Source organism: Rhynchophorus ferrugineus, unplaced genomic scaffold, assembly GCF_030347505.1.
Source record: "Rhynchophorus ferrugineus isolate W39M unplaced genomic scaffold, kcgeb_rfMv2 rfM9, whole genome shotgun sequence".
In the NCBI taxonomy this organism is placed as follows: domain Eukaryota; kingdom Metazoa; phylum Arthropoda; class Insecta; order Coleoptera; family Curculionidae; genus Rhynchophorus; species Rhynchophorus ferrugineus.
Window position 1 is genome coordinate 2,114,688 of NW_027472588.1, and position 17,437 is coordinate 2,132,124.

Sequence of the window (17,437 nt, forward strand, 5' to 3'; positions counted from 1 at the left end):
AACAGCCTCATAAAAATATAAGTAAAGAAGTACACTATAAACTTGTAACTGGTATATTTTTCTTTTGTAAACATTCCATATAAACCCAACACAAAACAAATAAACTGTTACAAAAAATAACTATCGTATTTTGTACACGGATATGGAGTCTTGAATGAGGTACATAATAAATAAAAGGGAAAATATCAATAGTAGGTATGCAGTCAGAAGGGTTCTAAAAAGAGAAGAGATGGTTATGGGGTGCGATGATCTGTACACAACGGTGATACTTTATTAGATTGTAGAATATTGTACTAGAATAATTGTTATTTTACTGGTATATGTATTGAGGCTTGTTATAGACTAGTAGGTTTTTCGCGCTATCTACGGATACGCTCCATCAGTTCTGAAATTAACGTGTCATTAGTCGATGGTATTATTTGTGGTGTACGAATTCACACCTGCATTGTGGAGAGCTGGGGGTTCCGTTCGAGGCGCAGTATGTGCTGCTGCGCAATTGCGAGCTGTCGTGTGGCAGTGCTGAGCTGTTCCTCCAGAGATGCTGCTTCTAAAGACTTAACCGACAAACGTTCGGACAAGTCGAGAACTTCGTCACGCTGATGTCGAGCAAATTCTTGTTTGAATCTGGCCACTTCTCTTTGTACCTGATATGTCATAAAATCAGTAATTCTTGGTGCTTAGATGATGAGCAATATTTGTTTTACCTCTGCCACGTGAGCTTTTCTCATCGCATCTAGTGCAGCCAGTGTGGCCTGTGTCTCTTCAGCTAAAGCTTGTTCTTTTTCTTGTTTCAACATCTCCACTTCATGTGCGTGGTCTTCCCTTAGATCTTGTATCGTTCTGCAACAAAATAAATAACATGTATGTTGGTTTTTAATTTTTCGGAAGTATATCTTTATATATTTGCCGTACTTGTGTTATTAAATGGGACCTGTAAATAAGTTGTAAAGATAAATTACCTACCTTCTATGCCACTGCTCCATCGACGTTAAAACTCGCTCGCACAATTGTTGCAACTGTTCAATGTCAGACTCTTGGTACCGTTCTTTGCACGATGCCAAAGCGAGCCTATATGCAGCCCGTAGACTTTCAACTTGCGTCAAATATTCAGTACCTAAATAAACTGGTCTTTGGTCTACACTTGGATCTAATCTAAAAAGTTACAATGAATGTAATAATAATCTATCTCCATGACCTGTTATTTTTTAAATTACCTATTAAGAACTGCGTTTTTGTCTAGATTTTGCCGCACGTTCTCTAGACTGTCTCTCAGTGATTTGCATTTCTCGCAGACATCATTCCAACTTGTAATTATGGAGACACCATCATTAACCGGAAGACGCATACAGCATTGCAGTTCATATATTTTTTTTTGTAGTTCATCCAGATATTTCATGACCTAAAATGTAATAGAACTTATTTGATGAATATGAATATCTTAACCATTTACCTGTTCTAATTCGGGCTGATCAAGAACAGCTAAACATTTCTTCGAAAATTTGTCCAACATGCAGGCAAACTCTGATTCTAGGCTTTGGTTGATTTGTACAAGCGGTTCGTTCTCCAGGCGGATATTACATTGTTCTTGTTCTAACCAAGTGGAGAGAGCGCCCGAGATATTCGAGTTGCAGTTTACGTCGGGAGCGCCACATTTGCCGGTTAAGACGCTAATTCTGGCATCGATCAGCGCCTTATGAGCGATAATGTCTGCGAATTCGTGCAGAAGATACGTGGTATTGCGACTAGACCTTTCCAGTTCGACGCGTCTCCTCCAGTTTTGTCTTTGAAGTTTGTTCAAACTGCTTTTAAACTGATCATTTAACTCTGTTATACACTTATCAATTTCGCCATATAGACAATCGCCAACGGAATCAGACCACAGTTCAAGAGCAGCACGTTCGGATGCAAAGAAACTGAAGAAAAACGCATGATCCGCGTTCAAATTCGTCTGGTACATTTGCGCAGCGCGTAGCAACACGTGATTGATTTCAGTTTGAATGAGCTCGGCGTTGACAATTTCTACAGCAGTATTACTGATTTCATTGACGGTATCGTCATTCAGGAAACGTAGTCGACAACTTTTATCATTGGACATATTCTGAGCTTGTATAGCCAAGGCTTCTGCAAGCTGAGGTAGTTTGGTGCTTTTATAGACATCCATCAGCACTTCCAGCTTTTGTTGTTCTTCGCACAGAGTACTTAACATAGGTCCACTATTGCTAACGACGTTGTTAAAAGCGCGAAAACCTTGCGTCGTTGCCATCAGACATTTGGCCAATACTTTGGTGAGATAGTCTGCGCTTGTCCTACACATCGGCGGCTGTTTGGGGGCAGTGCCATTGAGTTTATTTTGCAGGTTGATAATGAGATAAGCTGTCTCTCGGGTCTCTTTGTCGATTAACCTTTTACACACTGTCTCCCCGGTTGCTGGCGAGGTCAGAGCCTCTTGTATCCTATTAATGATAACATTCTCATAAGCTACTTTCTCGGCCAAAATCTGCAGGCGAGCGTTGGTGTCCAGCTTTCCGTTCTGTTGTAATAACCGCTTTTTCTCCGCCAGACTGCCTAACTTTTCTATCAGTATTTCCTGTAACTGTTTGACTACAGCTTTTGCCGAAGAGTTGATCACGTTGGCCTCGGCCGGACTGACGCCATTGGGTGGCTCGCCACTTAAAATATCGTTCAGTTCGTTGAGCGTGTTCTCCAAGAAAGTAAGCCGATCCGAGCTGAGCGATGTGCGCTTGCTCTTGAGCAGGTTCACAGAGTGAAGGCACTCCACGACCTTGGCCTTTGCAGAGAACAGTACGGAGTCGAGGTCGTCGTGTTCCTCTGGTAATTTGGAAAGGTCAGTAATGCTCCCTAACGCGTTCAGCGATTCCGTGGACGCGTTAGCATTACTCACCTTCGATTCCAAAGAAGTGAGCCGCATAAGCAGCTTCATCGGTTCCGATGAAGTCGCGCTGTCCAGACTTTTTCTCCGTAAGCGACGCAGAACCTTGTCGTCGATAGGCGATGTTCTTTCGCTACTTCTATCCCTTTTGTATCTCCTTCTTGGGCGCCCTTTCTCCAATGCTATAATCTTGGCTTCCAACTCAGTAACTTTATCTTCTACTTCTCGGTTGATGGAGAAGCTTTCTCGTCCTTTCAACGATAAAGATCTTCTTTTGTCCTTAACCTCGCCCTTTGCTTTTGCTCTGAGTTGCTTCTCTACCGCGCTTAACTTGGACGTGAGATGATCCAATCGCGTGACTAGTAAATTCACCTCGGCTTGATGCTCTTGGTGCAAGAGTTCTATACTCTGTTGCAGAGCGTTATTGGCTATCTCTAGCCTATCACAGTTTTCTTCGGAAGTCCTAAGCGACCGCTTGATGGCCCTGATCTCTATCACAGCCTTTTCGAAGCGACACTTCAAATCCAAACAATATTCTTTCAGTTCGTTGGTGCCCAACGAGTCAATGTCGGTGTCGAGGTCAATGTTTGTCAGATCGGTGAGGGAGTCGACGTGCATGCTCTTGGCGCGCGATCCGTTGCGTCTATCTTGCAGATCTCGCAGTTTCTTATAGAGTTTCTCATTTTCTTGTCGACTCTTCTCCAGTCTCTCATTTGAACTAACTATCTCTTCTTGCAACTTGGACAGAATCAAATGTTTGGCCTGCAAATCGTTAAACAGCATGTCGTACTTGTGCTCAAACGTACGGGATGCTTCCTCGGCCTCGGCAAGTTGTCTTTCTAGAGCTCGCTGTTCCTTCAAGAATTTCAGTTCCATCTGGGAATTTCTTTGGTTCAGATCCTCCTCCTTTTTCTCCAAACTAATCAACATCTCCTTGGCCTTCTTCTCTCGAACTGCCGCATCCGATTGAAGCTTCTTTAATCTAAACAAAAAACAATGCTTCTATCTAATGTCTATTTTGTCTTGTTGCCACTTACCTGGCAATCTCCTCTTCCAAACGGGTGATTTCATTGGCTGCCCTCTCAAGCTGCTTATGTAGGTCAGCGATAACAGCCGTATTTTTATTCTTGTTGTTTTGTTGCTCAAGACTAACAGATTCTTTGGCACAATCCAATTCGTCTGTCGAGGTGCTGTCCAGAGTAGACTGCCTGGACTGCGGTCTGGGTCTCAGCCTTAACCTCGCTCTGTCTTTAGGTTTCAAAGCCATCCTACAATAGAGACCAGCAAGTAAAGTGATATAATTTAACACTTTGAACAACGTACAAGGTCAGAAACGGGGATGAGGGAACTTCGCTCCAATCTCCGGATTCCCTCCTTCCTCCCTCGGAAGCTGTTTTGTACTCTTCGTCGCTGCTAAATAAAACTGACTTGGGAGTAGCGGGTGTCACAGGAGAGTCTATGCTTGTTATCGGGATCGCTCTTCTAAGTACTTGCATCCAGTTTGATCTAAACACAATGAATGATGATGCAAGAGAAATAGATGTCTACATCTGTTATAGGTAAGGCAGTTGTTCATATTCGCTGATTAAGCTAATGTAAATTAATCAATCAATCAATTAACAAGAATTGATAAGATTTTGTTTAGCAATTTGGATAAGTTAAGTTGCAAAAGGTATTTATTGTATTGTACTGTGAATATGTTGTGTAAATTCATAAGTGAATTGACAATGCCACCGCCAAAGTGTAATTTGTTGTAACACTTGTTTTGGTATATGGTCTTATGACTTCATGGGTCAAAACAGTTTTACGACGGATGTTTAGTTTCGTGGCGATGTCGCGAGTTGAAATGGGTTTCTACCATAATGTTATTATTTCTTCTGTGGACTGTTTCGTTTATATATATTATATTATATATAATATATTATGTATATTATATATTATAGCTTAGATGAATAAGTTTTAATAAAAATATGCAACAACTAATCTTTAAATGCATCATTATATTACCATCATCATCATATTATTCACCATTACATTAAGAATTTCATGAAAATACTGCCTTCGCAATATCCCTACTACATACCTGATGCCTTGAGTCATGGCCGCCATGGTCAGTGTGCAACCCGACCAATTGATATCGAAAGCGTATTTAGAATCTGACTCGCTGAGTACTTCTGAGTAACTATTGATCTGGGATAGATTTATAGTGACTTCGGGATCAACGCTCTCATCCTGCTCAGAGTAGATACTCAAGGTAGGGCAGCACAGAACCACCCAACGTCGCACCCAATCGTTTTCGTTCTCCAGTTTTAACCACAACCAACCCTGAAAAAAAATACAGAATGATAACCGTCCGTAACCTTTTCGTCGTTGGCGTTACGGACTTTTTTCCTGTTGAGTAGGCCCTCGGCGGGCAGAGCCAGACTAGATTCGGGCGACCTGTCCGTAAGAGCGGTTGCGATGTCTCTCAGTCTCTCGCGTCTCCAATCCTGATGAGCTCGAGCTTTGTCTTCGCTTCGTAGCTTGTCTCTGGTCGGGGGAGAACCGGAGCTTACAATGTACTCTGCGAATATAAAATAAATTCAAAGCATGCATTGAGTCACGGAGCCAATTGGTAGGATAATTGTAAATGTCGATGAGCTTTTCGAATAAATATCTAGTTACAAGTAAGGTCATCTGTAGAAAAAATTAATCAACATCGCCCGAGAGGTCGCGGTGCGTCCAGGCTCAGGTTGCGGTTTGAAAACTGGCCGCGCAACACACTTAATAATTAAAAAGCGATTTGTATATCTCGACACACCGCTTCGAACATGTCCATTTTCGGAAAATATATACGTAATTATATGGGTATCTCAAAAGCCAACGCAGCGAATAACTAATATTCGATAATTTAAGGGAGTCCAATGGTCTGACTCTACGGGTTTGAATCTTTTTTTTTGAAGTTTTAATATTTATTATAAAGAAAAAGAGTGAACATCCCAACTATTTAGAAATTTAGTGATGAACATCATGTAGTATTTGATATTTAGTCCACCTACCTTAGGTTAATTTTTGAACCCCTAAACAGCATAGTCGTTTCATCAAGATTGGAAATTCTGTCACAGGAATTTAAAATTGCATTTAAGGAATCCTTCATATGTAAATCGACATGACTTCCAAACATTTATTGTTGACGTCCGGTATTTTACGAATGGTGCGGCATTTTTTCTAAAGTAGGGTTGATAATATTGTTACCCATCTAGGCCAGAAGAGTTTCAAACGTAAATTTCGTAATAAAACTTACTTTCATATTTTTACAAAGTATATTTAAATATTAAGGCCGACAAAAGGGCTATAATTTATTCTTCTAGAGAAGAATCATAGAGTAATATTTACTCTATGGGGAGAATACCCATCCGTCAAAAATTGAATAAATTAGTTTACTGTCAAATCGGTACAATATTCTTGACATATTTCACTCCCACTATCCTTGGAACTGTCGTAAATTGCTGTGAGTTAGACTATCTAGTAACCATATCGACCATCATAATAACAACACACCGATAATAGTAATTTGGAAGGAAGTTTCAAGGAAAACGATTTTTTGCCATTGCGAGACTCCGAAATCGTAATTTCGTCGGACAGGTTCCTTTCAGAGACCTCCAGCAAACAAATATCAAACGCGCACCGATCGTTTACAATGCGAGCGAACGGCAAAAACTCCCGAAATCGACATGCAAAAGTGACCTCGCGCACCTGTTGTGTATTTCTGTCTCTTTCTTTCGCTTTGCTTCTTTCTCTCTACAAAAGAAATTATCGTCATCTTCCAAAACAAACTGGTCCGCGATTTTTCGAGCCAGTGCCAAATGGCCAGCTCATTTGTTTTGATAGTGATCTCTTTCAAACCGAAAAAAAGAGACGCCATCTTCGGACACGGTCTCCATCCTTTATTTTGACACTTGATCGCCAATCTCTTGGTCTAATCTAGTAACAGCGATATGGCATTTATTTATCACCCCAACGCATGTGAGATAATATTATAACTTGGAACTTTTTGTAGTTTGATGGTTATTATCAAATACATATTCAGAACCACACACGCATTTCTTATATCCTTTCGAAAAAAAAATTAATTTTAATATGAAAATTAGTGGCGCACATGTCCAATAATACAAATTATGAGTTTCCCTTATTTTGCCTGGCAGATTTAAGCAAGTGTACAGACTAATAGAAAAACAACAAATATGTTTTTACGTGTAAATATAAAGAGTGAAACTATAAAACACATTTCTTAAGTAACTACTTAATATCCTAATACTAGAATGGGAAACATCTATTTTTATTACTCGCTGGCATTTTCCAGTCTTATTCAGTTAATGTTCTTACTAAATATTCTTACATTTCCTTCGGTCTGTGATAATGCGGTAAGTTCGTAATCTTTTGCTTTGGCTATATATAATTTTATCGCTATTATATTCTATTGTTTTTTTTCATTATTTTATTTTATTGTAATGTTGAAAATTCCCAAGTAAAGGCAAGATCAGTCGGATATCAGTTGGAACATCAAGGTACTTTAAATATCAATAACATTTTTACCTAACATCAACACAACTATATGTATTCAATACAATATAATATTTATTTATATTCTCTGAAGTGTTCGGACAAGAAAATTTTAAGGTCAGTTTTTTTTTGTGATGCTGAAAGACAAATTTCATAAAACAGTAAACACATATTATAATTGTATGTTTTTGGAGCAGTTCAGAGTATCATGTCTCAATAAATTATTATGTTGATAAGTATTCAGATTAATTAACTCAAAGTTAATACATTCATTTGTATTAATTGCAACACTATTTTATGTTTATGCTTGCTTATAGTAGTAATATTAAAAGTTATTTAGATAAAATAGGGAGTATGCATAAGAGTATAATGGATAAAATATATAATATTTATTAGGCCATGCGGAAGGGAATGGATCCGATGTAGGCCAATGTATGGTAGTCATTTTGCGAAAACGATCATGGGAGGTGTTAAATTGTAACCGACAAACACGTGGGACGTAGCTTAAGACGCTGAGCCTGTACACTACTGACACACATCGACGACATTTTGAGAGAGTATTCAAACTGGCGTAACGAATCAACAATATTTCAGTTTGGCAACGGCTTAGGTTATCTTGTCGTTCCTCGATCCCGGTGATCAACGATATTTATTAAATTTTAATTAAACCATTAATATCCTAATTGTAAGGGCTCACAAAAGTTGTGAAAAGGGAACAAATCTGGTCCATAAAATATTTTTTTCTCAGTGGAAAATGTATTTATATTGTAAAAAAATATTAATTAGGATTGTTTGAGATGATCAATGGATGTATTACAACTTCCAAAAAAGGATCTAAATTCTTATTAATTCTTGTGTAATAAGTAACCTTGTGACAGAAACCCAGATAAACCACTTTAGAACTTATATATTTGTACTCTAATAAAATTAAAAGTAAACTTCAGTCGAAAACCAATTAAAAATATGAGAAGCAGCGTGACAGACATTTGTTATCACAGGGGAGCATGAATTTAAATTTGAATTACAAAAAACAACAACAAAAGAGATAATATGGTAAAACCAGAAAAGCTAGACAAAAGATTTAATCATACCCTAAACTGGACAAAAATGCGAATTAACAAAGGCGTGCCTATGACACTATATAGGTGCACAGACCATTCCAGTAGAAGAAGTTGCATTGGTAGTGGGTCATCTATGAAAATATATTCAAATATAAACTGCAAAAGATAAATTAAAACGGTGAATTGTGTCCGATGTTCACGTTCAAATCTGACAGCAGCAATATGAAGACAAGTATGCTGGTTGCCTCGAATGACGGATGGTACAGTGACGACGCCACTGTGTCCAAAACAGCCTGCCGGCGTATGTTCGATCCATCCCAGTTATTGTTGAATATACAAATTACACGATGGAGGTTGTTACTCTCTAATATCTACGGGTCACGGCATTACGCCTCTGTGGTGTCACAGATAATGGTGGCATTTTTCCTTCGACCGACACAGACATGTACGGATGGCAGTTAGAGGCTGCGGCGCGGGCCGCGTCTACTTTTTCATCGGATGAAAAATCCGCGCATCGCTAGCACGAAATTCCCCGGAAAAGCGGAGCGCCTCGATGAAATTTATGCGACCGCTTCGCTATATTTGGTCCTGATTCGCGACTTTTTCTTGCGATCCGGTCTCGCTAGCCTATGTGGTCTCATTTTTTCGCTGCTGAATGCGAAGATCGCCGCGGACAGGGCGATCCACCGGAACAAAAAAGTGATATATGTAGTTTCAGGCGACACGCTGGCGATATTTACACTGTCGCCCAAAAAAGCTTGCGCGATGTTTCTAACGGGAGGAGAACTTTCGTAGATACTAAGAAGCCAGTCTCCCATTGTCTACTTTGGTGAAAACCACTAGAGAGCAACTTAAAAAAATATAGGATCTGGTTCGGTGATACTCGCGCGTGAGGCAGCAAAATTAATCAATAACTAAGTTACTCACACGAATCGTCAGTTGTGTGATTTTTGAAGTCACTAGAGTTCATGAAATATCTAACGATCCCCTTAAAGTGATGTCTCTACAAACATGAACAAATCATTATTCCAACAGGACCAAAATAGTGTATGTTGTCTCAATTTGAAAGCGGCTACGGTTTAAGTAGTACAGTGAGCAACTTTCGCTCGTGACAACACAATACTAAAATATGGAGGAATATTTTATAAAAGAGCACTATAAGAATCTCCAACGATGAAGAGTTCTTATAAGAACTAGCCAGATCATACAACCAAACATGCCATAGTGTAAAATATTACTTAAAAAATTCGTTTTTACTTAAAAAAACAGATTTTTTGGGTTATGCATCTTCACAATCGAACTAAAGGTAGGTATAACGGATAAACAAATAACTTATATAATACATTAATAGATTAGAGATACATATATAAGATATTATGAACCATTGTTAACAAATGTTTGATTACCCATTTTAAAATGATCAACTCACCTTTACGGCTGCGGGGGATGGGGCTATCAATAGCAAAGTCCGGTGTAGGCTCCGGTAACCAATCGGGACGCGACTGGTGCGCCGTTTCCACCAACCCCGAGCGCTCCTTCTTTACCCCCTTGCTGTTATCTTTGGGTGGGGAGTCGCGTTCCTCTTTCAGGGGGGGAGTTTCGAAGTTGACACGTGGAGAAGGCCCCGTCACATTTAAAAGCCTAAAAAAGTGAAAGAATGAGAAGTTGCGTGACAAACAACTTAAACATTACCTTGGTCGTGGCGGTTGCGGGCTTGCGCTCCTACCTAACTGTGGCAAACTAGGAGACGCTCTGCCTCCTGGAAATGTGGCGTTTCGTTTAGGACGTCGAGGAAACATGGCCAGCACTTCCGCCCACCAGCGGGCATCGTCTCTGTTATTTGCCTTAATGAAGGTCACTCTGTCTGGGCTAGTCAATGCCAAAGAATGTGGATGTCCTGTCACCTAGGAATTACTGGACATTAACAAGCGCATCGATTGACACTAGTTCAAATACTCACTTCCTCCGCCCCTGTTACCTCTAGGACATTGGACATTGCTACGGATCCTTGAGGAATTGTGTCGGGCTGCAAATAAAAACAAGCCATCATTGCTTCATACATGGATACCTCCTCCTCAACGAATGACTCTTTCTACGCATTTCTATTGTGCGTAATCTCCGTCAATCAAGACGAAAGTTTGAGACAGACAGCTCCACTGCGCAATCGAATAATAACAAAGTTTATTCAACCGATCTAATTGAAAGTGACGTTTTTCCATCGGTTACGCGATGTATTTTCCTGTGGGGCAGCTGAATAATAAAAAAGTCTGCGATTCAGTGAAAGTCCGAAACGAGAGTACCGTAATTTTCGCACGATAATAACGTAACGATAACGCCGTTTTTGCTACGCCTATGCACCTTTCCGAATAGTAAATGAGTTCTATTTCGCAATTGCAAATTGAAAAAAGAGGTTCTTATTAAAAGAAACCGTATCAACCTAAACCGCGAATATTTCGATCGTGTCGTGACCATTTCGACCCTGAAAGTGTACATTTCATCTTTTTATACAGTTATATTTATTCGTTTAAAACGATCACGCTAAGAGTAAAGAAAACATGACAAGCCGTCTGACTGAACACACCAAAGATCCAGATAACATATGGAACACTTAAATCAATGTTCAAACTGTTGATATTAAAATTTCGTTTTGGTTGATGGGAAAACAACGTACAGCTTGAAACAAAATACAAATTTATCATATCTAAATTCATATTCACAGATAATGTGAAAAACTCTGTATAGCAATATTGCTGGGATCGAAATATTTGTAAGATCTTGAACTAACTTAATAAGATTACTTCCAAGAAGTTATTTGTCTTAAGAAGTCGGAATTTAGGACCCCCGCAACCGCCCTATTTTCATGATTTAGGCCCGTTGGGAATTCCGATTAATTTCTAATGACTGAGGAGATGAAAGACGAAAGACCGGGCGGATTAAATTACTTTGTTCTTTATTTTATTCTGTGTATTTGCTGTATGCAAAATTATTTCTCAGTAAGAAACAGTTTGCTCTCGCAAACCAGAAAACATCGCGCGGAACCTGAACGCTCGTTGGTGTTTGAATTTAAAGAAAAAAGCCACGACGGTCATGCGAATAGTTCGCGCATGCCAGCGATTAAAATTTTCCTCAATCCGCGTAACTTTTACTTTTAACGCTTCGTTCGACTTTTTCTGGGATAGATGCTGCATTGCAATAGACAATACATTTTTCAATCTGATGTTGCGATACCAAATCTCTCACGCTGAATGTTGCGGAATAATAAGTGTGAATTTATTTTCAGTTCACAGCTAATTAATTGTCTTTGTTTTAGGAGAAAGTAGATCAGCGTAAAGAAAAACGCTCCATTTGCATTTTGATCTGTTTTTAATTCATAACTACGGGTCGTCCTTTACTCCAGGCGACACTCTTACTGCTGACTAACCAAATATTCCCCCAACCACATGACCTCTTTTTTATATAGATTAACTGAATTCGAGTACAATCTAACAAGCATATAACGTTTATTTATACGCTTCGCGTGCTTGAAACCGCTGATGAATACTATTTCAACTATCAAATAAGACTAATAAAGGACTATAATTAATAACTTACATGTTCATCCACTGAATACGTCAACTCCCCGTCATCGTAGAGAACGAAGTACCTGCGCTGCCATCGCTGAAAATAAATTACATAAAAACTGCCTTACAAGTAATCAAATAACTAATCTAAACTGATTAAATATATTCAAGAACTATATGTCTGACACTTAGATATTATCGTGTGAACACATCCATATTTCATGGTATAATAATTTTTGTAAAACGACATTCTTTATATTGAAGTATTCATTTACGACTCAATTTAGCTTAGACAACCAGATACGACAAATTACTTTACTTGCGATTTTCACCGTTAGCTTACAAAATCGATTATTTAATGAGAAAACGCATAAGCACGTTTACTTATTTTTTTCATTTGTATAAAACACCAGTACGTATGAGAGTTGTGGTGGGCACGGTCAATGATATGGATTATGTTTAATATTATACAAGATAGTACAATATTGACTACTCTAACATTCGTCTGTGCATTATATCAACAAAATACACTAGGTTGCTTTGTTGTAATATTGGGGGTTCCCGTCACGGCACCGGCCCTTAAACCCAAAAACTGTGGGATGCAGCATTTCCATGTCTTATTCATCTAAATAATTTCTGAACAACGCTGTTATAGGAAAATATGAATTTTCTTATACGAAGTAATTGTCGCAATAGTAATAATAAAGTTTCAAACTATTATAATTAAAATATTTTTGAGGAATCGTACAATAAAAAGAGAGGCTCGTATAATTCACGTCGTTAGTGACACAAGAGAAAACAAACGGTGAGTGTAAGCGCGTGCAGTTAGTTCATAAACATTTCGCAGCATAAGCGAATCGCTCGAACGCGAAAAAGAAATGAAAAAAAAACGCTAATTACTGCGATTCATTTAAATGTGCAGATATATATATTTTGTCAGAGGCCATACTGTCAACTGTAGTTGCTTTTCCTATTATAGAAATTTCAAAGAATTTTAAATTTTCGTCTTTAGAGATTTCATCTTGTCTGTTTCAATGCTAACCGTTTTTCTCACCAGAAATATGAAGATTTGTGATCCAACATCCAAGGTTCATTCACAATCAGACTACGGTTTCTTAATTTTCTAAACAAACGAATTAATTGAAATCAACAAATTTTTATTAAAATGACACTGTTTACAGAATAAGTAAACAAACTAAGATTTAGGCTCATTATTACCAAAAAGACGCTGTCATTAATACGGTTAAGAAATAATTCAAGTCATATAATCCACTGAAAACCAATCAGCTCCAGCCAACCAGGGTGATTACAGGAATACCACTGGATACATGGATAAAACAGCAGACGTGCAAATTCCAAAAAAAAAATCAATATGGAAAAGTCTAAAATAGTGAGAATATTATGAGTACCTAGTATAGTTTCGCAGTAAATATAAAAATTCAAGTTTGAAGTAAAACCACATGATTAAATATATACTACAAAATTTACCCAAATATAGGAAATGAACAATTTACATCTACATCATACTGCAGAGTAGGTGTAGAAAAATAAAGTCAAAATAGAACTTGAAATTGAAACAATTTATAAAATTGCCTTTAAATAAGAATAAAAAAATAAATGTATCTAATAAAATTCTTTACTTTCTTGTTTTTTATTAACAAATTAAGGGGAAAATATAATTTTTTATCATAATGGTCAGAGTAGCCATATTATAGTAGTATTAAAGACAAATATGATATGAAGAAAATGTGTATTGGAGTGTACCTACAAAGAATACCAATTTAAAAACGCGTCTAAAACGACTTTCGCTCCTATTTTTCTCTCCTGCTACATACTGGGAGAAGATAGGAGTTGGTTATACTCTTGTGAGGCGAAATGTAGTCATATTTTACGAAAGATTTTAACTAAATAAAAAAATTAGTTATTTTTTCAAATTATGATGTAATGTATTAAATTGTAATGTAAATATGATAAAGTTATAATACATAGAACTATAATCATTTTACATAAAAATATCCAAAATTGGTTGATGTGGCCATAAATACCTCTCAGTACACTGCTTGTTGGCAGATACCCTTGACTCCGAATATCTTCATAAAAGACAAAAAAAATCAAGTGGTTTTAATTATATGATCTAGGGGGACTATTTTGATCATCGAAACAATGGCATTGTTTTGTTGAAATCACATCAATATCATTCAACTCTGATAAGAACTTATTACGTCACGATATCGAGTTAACACTGCATTTTTTTGGCAATTACATGTAGGCCGTTTTTCGTGGCGATTTCGACAAATAACTAAGCCATCAATAAGAAAATGAATTTCATTTTCTAAGGGTGATATTGTTCAGAATATCCGGATCCATTTGATGATGTAGATGATGTTATCTGGGACTTTTAACTAACTGGGGTTGCGAACACTACAGCACAAATGGCGTCAAATTCAAACGTTGTGGACATTTTGAGACATCCTATATAAAAAACATGTTTACAATACCATTCGTATTTCGGAACGCGACCGAGATAAGGAACGCAGTGCTGCTATTGTATGGGTTCGCGGTTTTCAACTCCTACTAGGAAAACCAAAACCAGAACTCCACTTCCCCGTAAACAAATATTTTTAGATCGCCTATAACGCGTTGTGCCTTCCGCAACATCCTTTTCCCGGCGATAAAAAGCCAAGCCAGAGATGCGGGAACGACTATATCGTCGCACCGAGTACACAGATGTTTATCTCGGTGGGCAACATAACCGATTTAGAGAAAAACTATTCGACCCATCTCTAAAAGAAACAGGCCAGCCCAGATTGATCATAGTAGGCCTGCGACATGTTATAAATGTTTTAATTACACACTCAGCCTGGAATTAATGAAGTGAATCAAACACGGAGATGAAATTAAATTGAAAAATGAAATGTAGAATCAGCCGCAATGAGAGAACATTAGACATATGACCGGTGCTTTAGTCAGATTAAATATATCTATAGTTGTTATTATAACGTCTCTCGATTGCGTTTCAATGAATTCAAAGCATGTTCAGAGTGTGTAGGCTCTTGACACGTAGGGTTGGTCGAGTCGAATACAATTGAAGGTCGAACGGTCACCAATGTATCCAATCACCTTTCGGTACAACAGACGACTCAATGCGTATAAGACAGATCTTTGGATGGACACTGTTTCTTCATAGTTGGGGAAGAGGATAATAAATAATATAAGATCCTACTTGTAGGCAATATTTGCGTATGCGCATTTCGCACTAACACTAATTGTTTGAATTAATTGATGGTTGTGTATACGGTGATTGCAAAAATCTTTTTTTTCGTTTTTTAAGCTTGGACGTGATCGTACAAGCTTAATCATAAATCAAAAATAATTTGGGAAAAGCCTGCGGCCATATGTAAGTCCTTGTGTTAACACTGAATAGTGTAACGAGTTGAATGTCCAAAAATAGACAATCAAGATAAGGGTTTGGTTTGTTTCGTAATAGATAAAAACTCTCAGTGTCGTTTTCTATCGTCTATTTCATTCTTAAATAAAAGCAGTATATTAAAATAAATTAGAAGCTTTTGTGGTTTAAACCCTTTCACATTTGGTAACTTGTGTACATTCAATTGTGTATATTTGTTAAATTAATTATATCATTGAAGAAAAACTTAAAAAACACCCAGACATTACATGTGCCATTTCCAGTTGCATTTTATGACCAATCGAAGAATCAGCAAGTCCAGGAAGTAACAGGTGGGGCAAAAGTCCCGCTACCATTTTGATTGTACGTCATCTTGATTATTTGACGTTTAGTCAGTTTTGCTTTAACCATTCTGTTGTGTAGACGTTCAAATGGATAAATATACGATACAAGAACGAGCAGAAATAGTGATAATATTTATTGAAAATAATCGTAATTTTCCATTATTGCCACTCGGTGGAAATTGCGTCAAAAACAACCTATTCGTCCTCATAAAACCACAATTTATCGTTTACATGCGAATTTTCGACAGTACGGCACGACAGCAGACAGGTCTCGGAGACGTGGTTCCCAGTTATACATTTCTGCATGCAGTTTAAGGTGAATTTTGAAAACTAATTTGAAAATGTTCCCGTTCAAAATTCAATTAATCCAAAAATTGCTACCGAAAGATCCCGATCAACGAATGGAGTACAGTAATGCAATCCTAAGGCTGTCTGGTGAAATTGAAGATTTTTCGTCTAAATTGATAATGAGCGATGAAGCCCATTTTCTTCTCAGTGACCACGTCAATAAACAGAACAGTCAGTTTTGGGGAACACAGAATCCTCAATTAATTCATGGAACATAATTGCATCCATTAAAAACAACTGTATGGAGAAGGTATTCATGCTGGAAACATTGGTCCCCATTTTTTGGAACATTTATTTCAATGTGCGAGTTTTTAAAGTATAGAGTAAAGTATTAGAGTGTAAAGATTTGTGTGTATTGATATCTTTGTAAATACACAGAATTTACAATAAAAAGTATGTTGTGTAAACAGATTATTAGAAGAACATTAAGACATAAGAACACATAAGAACATTAGAAGAGAGTGTAAATTGAATACATACATACATACATATATATATGTATGTATATATAGATAGCTAGATTGCCCCTAGGCCATAATATCATGAAAATATTAAATTAACACGGGTAAAAATTTATTGGATTGGTATGCGATAATTGATTAAAAAATCTGAAAGCAAAACGTCGTGTTAAAGAAAAGCGACAGTCGAACAGCATTAAATCTTTAAATTGTTCTAAAAAGTGAAAATAAACTCAGGAGGCTAGAAAGCTATTGCTCTCTATAATGGATCTATTACTGCGAAATGGACATTATTGAGTATCGGGCAGATGGCCGATCGATGACGTTACAAATTAAAAGTAAAACAATCTTTTTAATGCATACATACATTCATCCATTGTTAATATTTGCAATATACTTCGGATTCGAGCTTATCCAGCGAACACATTGTCTTGTTCAATACTTCATGATATCTAATAGTTGAACTTTCCTTCAAGAGATACATTTTTAAAAGCTCCCTAAACTAACTGATGTCCTTTTTCTTGTAGAACATTTGTTTTTGGTCGATTTTGACGGCTTTCACCACCTGCTATTCACTCAGCTGACGATTTATTTGATTCAGGTATATAACAGTAAATTAATTTTTCACCCATTGTCACATATCAACATGAGAAAATCTCTAATTTCGCTTGAACAATTCCAAACAGCATTCTAATTCGTCAAATTCTTATAGTCGACGTAAAGCTATAAATATACTACTGTGAGCTACATATCAATGTTAGCTAATTCATTAATGTAGATTCATTGTTGTATTTGTGGTTACCATCATAGCACTGCCAGGTAACTATG

The 17,437-nt window shown here is 37.4% G+C and overlaps 1 protein-coding gene across 2 annotated transcripts in view; it reads right to left on the minus strand.

Annotated features, from left to right (window-relative positions):
* Positions 1 to 39: 39 nt before the first annotated feature.
* osp (myosin phosphatase Rho interacting protein outspread) overlaps positions 40 to 17,437 on the minus strand; it is a 36,956-nt gene continuing 19,558 nt past the window's right edge. For both annotated transcript variants that reach the window (XM_076414078.1, XM_076414079.1), the window contains exons 3-16: positions 12,085 to 12,150; positions 10,454 to 10,519; positions 10,186 to 10,397; positions 9,923 to 10,134; positions 5,275 to 5,453; positions 4,974 to 5,215; positions 4,214 to 4,396; positions 3,928 to 4,158; positions 1,451 to 3,872; positions 1,215 to 1,399; positions 964 to 1,152; positions 705 to 840; positions 441 to 644; positions 40 to 385 (exon numbers count right to left, since the gene is read on the minus strand). In XM_076414078.1, the coding sequence (XP_076270193.1) occupies positions 380 to 385; positions 441 to 644; positions 705 to 840; positions 964 to 1,152; positions 1,215 to 1,399; positions 1,451 to 3,872; positions 3,928 to 4,158; positions 4,214 to 4,396; positions 4,974 to 5,215; positions 5,275 to 5,453; positions 9,923 to 10,134; positions 10,186 to 10,397; positions 10,454 to 10,519; positions 12,085 to 12,150 (4,533 nt within the window). In that variant the 3' untranslated portion in view covers positions 40 to 379. The remainder of the gene's footprint in view (positions 386 to 440; positions 645 to 704; positions 841 to 963; positions 1,153 to 1,214; positions 1,400 to 1,450; positions 3,873 to 3,927; positions 4,159 to 4,213; positions 4,397 to 4,973; positions 5,216 to 5,274; positions 5,454 to 9,922; positions 10,135 to 10,185; positions 10,398 to 10,453; positions 10,520 to 12,084; positions 12,151 to 17,437) is intronic.